This window comes from Podarcis vaucheri (assembly GCF_965113315.1).
Source record: "Podarcis vaucheri genome assembly, chromosome: 7".
NCBI lineage: Eukaryota > Metazoa > Chordata > Lepidosauria > Squamata > Lacertidae > Podarcis > Podarcis vaucheri.
Window position 1 is genome coordinate 29,316,147 of NC_138765.1, and position 10,401 is coordinate 29,326,547.

The 10,401-nt window shown below is 44.6% G+C and overlaps 1 protein-coding gene across 2 annotated transcripts; it reads right to left on the reverse strand.

Moving 5' to 3' along the window:
• Window positions 1-3,381: 3,381 nt before the first annotated feature.
• HMGN2 (high mobility group nucleosomal binding domain 2) lies at window positions 3,382-8,174 on the reverse strand. 2 transcript variants are annotated; one of them, XM_082232225.1, is made up of 6 exons: window positions 7,850-8,174; window positions 5,511-5,555; window positions 5,143-5,172; window positions 4,903-4,953; window positions 4,650-4,745; window positions 3,382-4,291 (listed from the first exon to the last, which is right to left on the reverse strand). In XM_082232225.1, the coding sequence occupies exons 1-6, from the start codon at window positions 7,862-7,864 to the stop codon at window positions 4,256-4,258; spliced, it is 273 nt and encodes a 90-aa protein (XP_082088351.1). In that variant the 5' UTR covers window positions 7,865-8,174; the 3' UTR covers window positions 3,382-4,255. The 2 variants fall into 2 exon arrangements, with proteins under 2 accessions (XP_082088351.1, XP_082088350.1); XM_082232224.1 differs by lacking the exon at window positions 7,850-8,174 and adding an exon at window positions 6,917-6,946.
• Between the last annotated feature and the right edge of the window lie 2,227 nt (window positions 8,175-10,401).

The following is a 10,401-nucleotide window of genomic DNA, read 5'->3' on the forward strand; positions in this document are numbered from 1 at the left end:
TTCTGAAGGCTGGGGGTGGGAAGAAAAGCCCTTGTCCCCCCCCCAGCCTTCAGAAGAGGTCGGGGGACAGACTGTCCCCGGACCTGGTCTGAAGGCGGTTTCCCTAGGAACGCATTAATTGATTTTCAATGCATTCCTATGGGAAACCGTGCTTCGCAAGATGAAAAACTCGCAAGAAGAAAAAACTTGTGGAACGAATTAATTTCGTCTTGCGAGGCACCACTGTAATTTCTAGAGGTTACCAGCCCATAGGCCATCAGGCTAGGATTTTGCTGCTCAGGAACAGCTGTAATGTAGGTGTGGCAGAAGTATTTTTATGCATGCATGTTTGTGTTGACAAGTTTACCATTTTTGTTTTGGATTGAATATATTGCTAGGGCTAGTTAACCTGGGAAAACAGGGAATAAGTTAAATGTAAATAGTTAAGTGTGAGAGAGTTATGGGCAGTCTTGGCAACTGTTACTAAGGGATTTGGGATGTTGGGAAAGTGAAAGTTGAAGCAGTTAAGAAGGGCGGGGAGAGAAACAGAGGGAGAATGAGATGGGAGTGCGATTTGGAGTACATCTGGTTAAGGGAGACTGTAATCAGGTGCTGCATGTGGATACGGAAGAAAACAGGGATGGAATGTGTGGGAGGTGCAGGGGGAACCAGAAGTCTACACCAAGGACTCATGAAAACATCGCTCCACAGAAACACCCAGGCAACGCCATGGTATCATACAGGAATCAACTGGGGAAAATGACTGCAGTGCTGAGTCACTGTACAAGGACATAGCCTTGAAAGGGTATTATGTACTAGAGAAATTATTCTTTGCATAATTTAGAACAAAAGTTGTTTTAACACATGTAGGCTTGCAAACTCCCTTTCCAGAATGCGAACTGGGATGGTAGTCTTCCAGTTGTCACACTGACCTACCAGCCAAAGGTCATAAAGGACTACATTCCTTCAGAGGGAGTGCAACTCCATCTAGAACAAGCAATTTGCCTGATTTCTGGATCTGGAAACTACTCACAGGACCTCAATCTTTTTGGGATCCACTGGCACACCACTAAATTCAGGTATGAGTCCAGAACCTGCATAGCTTCGCCTGGCTTGTATAGAGAGCATACTGATGCCACTCCAATCCCCCAATGACACCACCAAATGTTTCAACACCACTGGTGACAGAACCCTGTAAACTACCAGTTCAAAACGCAAAGGGTTGCAACACTGTGCTTCCAACACCTATCTCAGAGCTGCTCAGGATACCCTGGTGGATGGTATCAAAAGCTGCAGAGATCCACAATTAACAAGGCTGCCTTCCCCATCCATCAGCATGACCAAAGCTGGTACAGATGCCAAACCAGGCCTGAATCTAGACTGGAAAGGGTCTAAACATTTCCTACAAGAACAGGTAAGAGCTTAGCCATCACCACCCTCTCAAGCACCTTCCCTACAATGGCATATTGGCAACATGATAGTTGTTTTAAATAACCCACATTAGACCTGGAGATTTGTATCATTTCCTGAAGGAAATTTAGTACCACCCTAGCAGTGATGTGCAAGTTTTGGTTTCCTTGTGTGCTGAACTTATGCATCTGAGAAGAGGCCCACAGCAGCAGCATTATAGTATGGAAAGAATAGATGGGAGTGGTGTGCTGATGAGGAAAGCAATCTAATGAAAGGAGCAGCAAGCAACTGCAAAACTCTTTAATTTTCCAATTTATTTTTTGCTGTCACAAAATCCAATGCAAATTAACACCTATCTGCTTTTGGAAGGTCATGCCAAGTTACTAATTTTGAAAACATTATGAGGACTTATAGAAAGTGCTGTAAAAGAGCTGATGCACTGGAAGGTTGTCTCACCCAACCTGAGTCTCAGCACTCTGCTCAACCTGCTGGATTCAACTTGATTCCATATTACAAAAAAGAAAGTCCTACTGCATTCTAGAACCTTTGAATCTTCCGTATTTTTACGGCACTACTTTCTTTTTGGTTATTCTAAGATTAATTTAACAACATGATCAGATCTAAACCAAATCATTGCTTACTCCTTGTGTAATACCACTCTTGGCCTTCAATTCAACCTTGTGTTAAGCATTCAAATGGAGTTGTCTACCCTATACCTTTCCATGAATTCCTACTCCATTTCATACTGCTGTAGCCACCAAGAGTCACATGTAATCAATCACTTTTATTTTTGAACAATAAAGGCAAGATGACTAAATCCTGTAATTTACCTAAGCAGATTTAGTTTATAGAATGAATGGAGCCTCAGGTTCAGAGCTGCATGGGGCCCTCCAAGAGAGGACTCCAAGGCACAACCTTCACCAACTGTTGTTGTGTAGTTTTACCTGGCTGGAATGTATTGCTGAACTGTAATAATTCTTCTTGCTTACTTGGAGAGCTATGCATGTATGCTGAAACCTCCAACTTGTGTGTGGCTAGAATGTAGACTCCTGTCTAAAGATAGGGTTGCCATATTTCAAACAGTGAAAATCTGGACAGAAAAGCTGTTGAGCTTTCTTGGCAAAATCACAGAAATTTGCCGTTTCTGAGCTCCTTTTCTGGAAAATCGGCAAAACTGGCCCTGCCGTTATGGGCTGCCATGCGTCCGGATTTTCCCAAACATATTGTTGATTTCTGCCTGGACACTGCTGCCAACTGCAGTATTCCGGATATGTCTGGGAGATTCCGGACGTATGGCAACCCTAGTCTAAAAGTAAAGAGTCAAAACTGTTTTATCCCTCTTTTGCCTAACTACCACTGGTATATGGTCCCTGGAAGTTTGTTCACAAGGAAATGAGGCCATTGGGCTGCAAAAGGTTCCCCACCAGTGTCTAGAGCCTTAAACATTAAGATAAAAGGCACGCAGTACAACTCAGTATTGCAAAAGAAGCCCACAAACGTTACTAGCCTTGAAAAATGTTTACTAAGCCTACTGGGGCTTGGAGATGGGGCAAAACACCCTCTTTTACAGCAGCTGTGAGCTTCCATCCTCTGTCTGCTCACATGCAATTCCTTATCACCTCTGGGTATCAGGGCTAGTTCTTAAATACAAGGCTGGTAGAACTCTTCTGAGATTATACCACTATAGAACACAGATGGGGAAAAGCATGACAAAATATTCAAAATAGCACCAGGGGTGAGGGGAGAATAATTTTCCTTGACATGCTACTTTTGCATTTTGTCATGCAATTCCTTCACCTACATTTATAACTGGAAAATTCCCAAGACAATTGAACCATGTGGTTTTTCTGATCATGTAGATCAATGCTTAGTGTGTTTCTATGACAGTGGTGCCATTTTGAAACATATATACTTACATTTAAGCTCACCAATGTAACCCTGAAAGAAAAGCACTAGAAATCAAAGAGAACAGAGTAAAAAAAAAAAGAACAGTCCAAGCCAAACAATATCCAGCTTTATTAAAGGTACTTTTCATAAAACAATCAATCAATGGTATTCAGGCAGGACATGGTCTACAATCTGCAATGTTTTACAACAAATTCCAACTCCCCTTTCTTCTTGGACTACCAAAATGTAAAGTTACTATATAAAACCCAATGAAATCTTCAATTCTTACTTGGAACAGGGAAAGTTTAGAGTGAGGGTGGACACTTTCACATTTAGTATGTTGTTTAACAACTTTTCACAAGCCTACCCTGACTTTTAGAGGAAAACAAAACCGTAGAATTCTTAATTTGAAGATTCACAATATAAGAAATGTGGCTCATCTGAGAGCCATCCTTCCCCCACCCCATAGTATTTGACACCAGAAATCTGGATTGCCTGACACTGTGAGTACGAATCTGATTTATGAGAGCAAGTATCAAAAGACCCTATGCCACACTCAAAGGAGTGGTAAATGCAATGCAAATGACAATGTGAAAGAACAGACAGAGGAAGTCTAAGTACTGTTTTAAATGTACCTTCTCCTCAGACACAAGCATTTTGGGAACTTCAGTGTTCACTCAAGTATTTCAGAAACCAAAGATGAATAATATCAGGGAACCCCCCTTTCTTGTGTCCATGTAGACCCCCTCTTGTAAAATTGAAGGGGGGCTTTTAAAAGCCCAGGTTCTAAGTAACAGAGTCAATGGCATTTGTCCCCTCTCCTTCCCCCAAAACACAACAACGAAGCGTTCTGTGTGCTAACAACATAGCTTAAAAAAAAAGTAAAACAAAATTCTGCATTGTTATAAAACTTGATAAAAAATAGTATTTCAAACTGTACAGTCACCAGAAGTACACAGTTATCAAAAATTCACACAATTCACTTGGCATCCCCAGCACCTTCAGCTTTCTGTGCCTGAAAGACAAAGGCAGTCCCGTCAGTTTTCTTTATGCTAATGCAAGCTTACTACCCACATTGGCCAATGTCTACATGAATCTATGTAAATTATATGAAACAGACACACACCCATTAACACAATGCAAGCTATTATGAAAAAGTATTGATGTTAAGACTTGAGCAGAAGAACGAAGACAAATATTTCTTACTTAATTTTTAAAACTGCAATCTTGTATACAATCGGGAGCATACTATTCCATTCAAGCACAATCATTTCACAACAAATTAACAAAAGAGTTTGGAGGAAACATGCTGGTCCATATCACTAAATATATAGTTTAGCAAAGTAAAGAAATCTACTATATTGCTATTATACCTGGTCTGTTTTGGCATCTCCATTTTCTGCAGGATTGTTTCCATCCTTGCCTGCATCAGCTTTCCCCTTCTTCCCCTTAGGTACCTTCTCAGCCTTCTGCCAGTCAATGGAAATAATTAATAGTTCACAAACCATAAACATCTGCTGATATAAAGGACTTCACACAATTTAAAACAATTGTTTGAACATAAGTTTCTCAGACCAGAGAACAAAGATGTATTTGAGTTCAAATTGCATACAATTTGAATTTTACCTTTGGAGCTGTTTTTTTAGGTTTAGGTTCTGGCTTTGGAGGAGCAGGTTTCTAGAAAAGACAGAACAATTCAAAAGTAGTTTTGAAACAATAAGGTATTTGTTCACTTTAGTATATGATGTCATGCTTAACAGCCAACTTAATCCCTTTCAGGGTGTCAATGAGTTGACTATCAGTAGTTCTTTAGAAGTTACTACTGCTAACAACCCTAAAGGACATTCCACCACACAATATACTTACAGCAGATAACCTTGCTGATCTCCGCTGTGGCTGTTTTAAAAAAGAAAACCATTAGAATGAGTTGTTTCTTTTAGAATAGAGACCTAAAATCCAGCATTCAAATACACACATTACATTCTGATACAATTTTCAAGATCAGAAAGCTAACATACTTCTAAGTAGCATATCCCCATCTGACAGGTAAGGTTAAAATGAGAACAATGTGGTAAGAAAGCTAGATACATACAAATCTTTGCAAATTACACCACAAGCTTAACCATCTCTACTCAGAAGTAAGCTCAACTGAATTCAATGGGGTTTAGTGGCAAGTGAATACATTTGGGATTTCAGGTTTAGTCTATAACATAAAAATATAGTAATGCTCTTACCTCATCCTTTGCTTTGGCCTTGTCACCCTTGGTATCTCCTTCAGCCTATAAGGAATTTAAAAAGTGAAACAGCTGATGAAACCCTACACCATCAATCTAATTTCTTTGGAGGTTTTAAAAACTTGGATAAGCTGATGTTACTTAAATATATAAAGAAAAATATTTAATGCATTGCAAAGCTGACAATCTCATCTTTGTCTGATTCCTTTTTCCTCAAATTTTAAAATAGCACCCTCTCACAACTACTTAATATTATTCCCCCCCCCCCCGTATGCAGTACAGAAAGCTGTCATATAAAGAATCAAAGCATTAGTCAATCTAGTTCAGTATTGTCTACATTGACTGGCAGCACTTCCCAGGGTTTCAGACAAGTCTTTCCAAGCCTTATCTGGAGAAGCATGGATTGAACCTGAAACCTTATGTGTGAAAGGCAGATGCTTTACTACTAAGCTATGGCCTTTATATTTTAAATCAAGATGTTGGCATTTTAAATCCTATGCTCAGAAAACCAAGAAATTGCATGTGAAAAATCAAATAATTTTTCTGGTTGCATAAAGAAAATATGCGGCATAGAAGATGCTCCCTGGGGCCATATAGTGTTGTCAGAAGCATCAACTATTGCAATATTCCAATTTACGTTCCTACAGAACCAAGTTTTACTCAATGCAAGTTCCCATAGTTTTTGACAATTATCATTTCAATAAATTTGATATAATTATTACTAGTATCTTCTAATTTAAAAAAATGGCTATATTGTATGCACTTCTGCATCCTTAGTGACCATATGTTCTCCCAATGAGAGATGTGTTTGTGGGAGGGTTGTGTGGATAACAGCATTGCCAGATGCCCCTAATTTTGATGCATTATTCTTTATTCCCCAACACTGCAGCTCTAGGCAACATAATGGCTCCTTTTATTTCAGAACACTATGACCTCTATTGAGTCCATGTAACAGACCCAAGATCTCACTTATTTCTGGAATTTTGATCTTGCAATTTGAGCCTTGCTTGCCTGCCTACCCCTAGTGCCTCTTCAGACCTATGAAACCACTCACTGTGAGACATTTAAGGCTGTGCCGACTCTCTGTCTCTTTAAGCCTTAAGGGATCATCCCTAGATTCAGAGCTCAGGCAACTCCCCTGGGCCCAACATACCCCCTCCTTCCAAGACACAATTGGGGAAACAATCCCGAATGCCTCTTTGAAGTGAAACGTGGATTTGGCAACCTAAAGGGCTCCAGAGAAGCAGGCCACAACGTGTACGTGTGTGGGCAACTCTAACCCTCCTTCGCCTCCCAACACTTAAGATGGTCACTTTCCCCCTTAGAAAGAAGGCAGGGGGCGGGAAAGATTCGCTAAGGAGCGCATGTAGGGCGGGAGGCGGGGCCTCTCCAACATCTTCACTGACAGGGGAAACCTCCATCCCCCGCGCAAACAACTGACAAGTCTCTCGCCAGGACTCCATAGGGCTGATCTTTCCCCTCCCCCAGGGCTTTCAAAACTACCGCTTTTTTTGGCCTTCCCGCCTTTTCAGAAGCGCGGGGGATGGCGGGGGAGAAAAGCCTGCGGCCCCCCCGCCCCCATTACTGTATTTATTTGTGAAGGAAGCGGGGGGGGGGGGGAGGCGGATGACAGAACGCGAGTGGGAGTGCGCGCACGCGCCCATTTTTCCAACGTACCCCGCTTTATGTTTGCACGGGCGCGCACGCGCGCGCCCAAACACCTACAACCAGCCACGCACGTGCCTCTCTCCACCCAACCACCCTCCCGCCAAAAAAAACAGCCAGCTCGCTCCGGCTAAGCTTAGTCTCTTATCTTCCATATCTTACTCTTCTGCCCACCCGCTGGCGGGCGCGTGCCCCTTCCCTATTGGTGGGGACTTAAGTGAGCGCGCGGGCGAGAAACTGCCAATGATTAATATTCTCGCGCCCATTCGAGTGCGCGCGCGCGCGCCGTCTCTCTCGCTCTCTCTTCTTCCTTATAGTCCCCCCCCTCCCTACCCCCGGCGATCAAGAATGCGCGACGGTTAACGGTCGTTCTCGCTCCGCCCACTCCTCCTCACTTTTAAGTCCTCAGAAGCACCGTCGAGCCGCCTCGCGCTCGCGCGCTCTTCCCCCGCCTCACAACCGTTAACCGCTCGTGGAGGAGGAAGGAAAGGAGAACCGGGGAGGGTGGGGGGGAGAGGGAGAAAGAGGAGGAGAAAGGAAAGAAAATGGCGGCTGATCTAAATCTCATCCCCGCATAAGCACCGCTCCTTCTGCAAACTACCATATCTCTTCCCCACTTCCTCCTTCCCCGTCTCCCGTCCGAGCCATTAGGTTCTCTCCCCGCAGCCACGTACCTTTCTCTTGGGCATGTCGGCGGCGCGTGACAGAGGGGGAGAGAAAGAGAAAAAGGAGGCTGGGTTGGAAATATAAAAGCGCGGTCTCTGTAGGAGGGGAGAAACTCAACCGCCTGTAAAATAAAAAAAGGAGGGGGGGGTGCAGAGAAGCCGCGCAGTAAGGTAGAGCAGAAGAGGAAAAGAGAGAAAGGGGGGCTCCGTTTGTTGGGCTCGCTCGTGTCGCTCACGACCCCACTAATTTGAATCGGGTGTTTATAAAGTTTTATATAGAGCCGGACGCGGCCCAACCGGTTCCAGCCGGATCCCCACCGCCCCGGCTGCCTATTGGACAGAGCGCGTCACGTGGCAAGGGCCAGCCAGGGCGGGCGCTGCGAGGGGAGGCGAGGAGCGAAGGGGGCGCGCGCGCAACTAGTAAATCCTCCCTGCAAGAGCTGTTGCTCGGTCTTTCGACCACGGCGCGAATTTGTTTTAATGACAACAATAAATGGCAATACTAAGACCGACCCTCGGCGCCGTATAGAATTTTATTTTTTTTAAAAATAATAACCCGGACCTCTTTTTCGTTACGTATGTACGCAAGAAAGAAAAATGCATTTCGTAGATTCTCATACCACTCTTGCTGCCTCCCCCCTCCGTTAAAAATAATTAAAAAACAATAATTTATCTTGTGTTTTAAAAAAACGCACTGCAAAAACAAATAAATAAATAAATCCTCTTGGCTGAGAAGGAGCTCTCTGCGTAATCTTCACAACTCCTCTGGCGCGGTGACTGGACTTGCGCCCAGGTAAGCGTATATAAAGCTTGCGGTCGAAAGTTACCGCTGAGAAGCCAGCGCAGTGTCTCTCTCTCGCTGCAGGAGGGCGAAAGACCGACCTGCCTGGCGCACCTGCACAAGCCATGGCGCGCCTCTCCTGCGAAGGCGCAGGCAGGAAGAAAATGTTTCCGAGAAAGGGCCTTTCCCCTGTTCTTCCTGGCCCTCCAAGCCAACAACAACAACAAGAAATCTGGGTGGAAGCTTGGGTAGAAGAAGATGGTGGCCTCTTCTAGCGCTCGAAGGGAAAGGAAGGTGCGGTCATTGCCTAGCTGAGGAGGGCAGAACGCAACCCACAGCGCCCTCTTCCTTTTCAACCTTGACTACGAACTGGCAGGGTCTCCCTCCAGAGCGAGCAGCAAAGGGCCTCAGGTGCAGCAGCCGCCTCGCCTTCCCCCTCTCCAAAGGGAGAAAGAGGGGGAACGGAAGCATTCTTGTGGCGCGGGGACACTTTTACCGAAGACGCTTCCTTGGCAGGGGCCAGGTGAGGAGCTGTCCTTTTCAGCACCATTCTGTCCTGCTGCTGGTAGAATACCCACCCCAAACCCCAGCAGTTAGAGATATGGAATACCTGCAGAATAAGGCATGTTGCCCACATTGGATCTGTCATCGTATATAGTGTCTCCCTTAACATAACTTGCCTTGCAATGGACACACCATGCAACATCATTACAGCTTGCACTATTAAGTGGTAAAGGTTACATTCAGGGTGAAGTTAAATGAGAGAGTTGCAGTGATGTCTTCACTCGTACGAATAATTTTGTGTGGCTTATATAGCATTAGAACACATTTTTCAATTGCACATGCACAGCTAATGGTGGAGGATCTTATCGTCTTTGTTCAGAGGCAGTATGCCACCAACTAGGCAATTGCTGAAGGGGCTACTTTTGGAAGCAGCATGCTGAACTAGACACAACTATGTTCACAGGATGTAGTGATGGCTACCAACTTGGGTGACTTAAAAAGAGGATGAGACAAATGTATGGGGGTTGAGGCTATCAGTGGTTACCAGCCATGATGGCTATGCTCTGCCTCCATGGCAGAACACCAAATGGATTTCCAGCAGACATCTGGTCATGCACTGTGAGTACAGGACGATGGATTACATGGACCACTGGCCTGATTCAGCAGGGCTTGTCTTCTTATGACATCCTTCTTCACCGCATTTCACTTGGGAGGTGCTCCTGCCAAGGCACCCAGAGGAGCCTGCATGCTTCACCTGACTGCTGTCCAGAGCAGCAGAGCAACAGTCTGGGGAGCATGTAGATGGGCAGGTGGGCACCTAGCCACTCCAAGCCGGAGTGGAAAGGCGTGGTTTTTGTTCCCTGCTGTGCCTGCACCCTCGGCAGGGCCAACTTCACAAACTCCTAGATACGCTCCTGAGTTCAGGGATGGGGAACCTTTTTCAGTCTTAGGGCAAAATTCCTTTGTTGGCAACCATCCAAGGCTGCATGAGTGGCCAGACACAAGGGTGGGTGGAGCAAAGAGAGATTTACTTTTGTGTATTAAGCTTCCTTCCAGCGATGCAAAGGTTTATAAAATGTATGTACTTCCCTCCAACCAGGCAAGCAAGAGGCATTATCACAATTCAAGGTCACATTCTAACCAGGAAAAAGAACTCTAGCATGGGCATGAGACTGAAGGAGCCCAGAAGGCCAGACAAAACAGTCATGGAGGGCCACTTTTGGTACCCAGGCTCAAGGTTTCCCATCCTTGCTTTAGAATTTTTAACAGGCTGGAA

Bases quoted from the DNA above. Each gene is read 5' to 3' on its own strand.
- HMGN2 (XM_082232225.1), bottom strand. The intron at 5,173-5,510 runs GTAAGAGCATTA...TTTTTAAAACAG, and splicing joins AGGCCAAAGCAAAGGATGAG to CCACAGCGGAGATCAGCAAG. The intron at 4,292-4,649 runs GTATAATAGCAA...TTTGTCTTTCAG, and splicing joins GAGATGCCAAAACAGACCAG to GCACAGAAAGCTGAAGGTGC.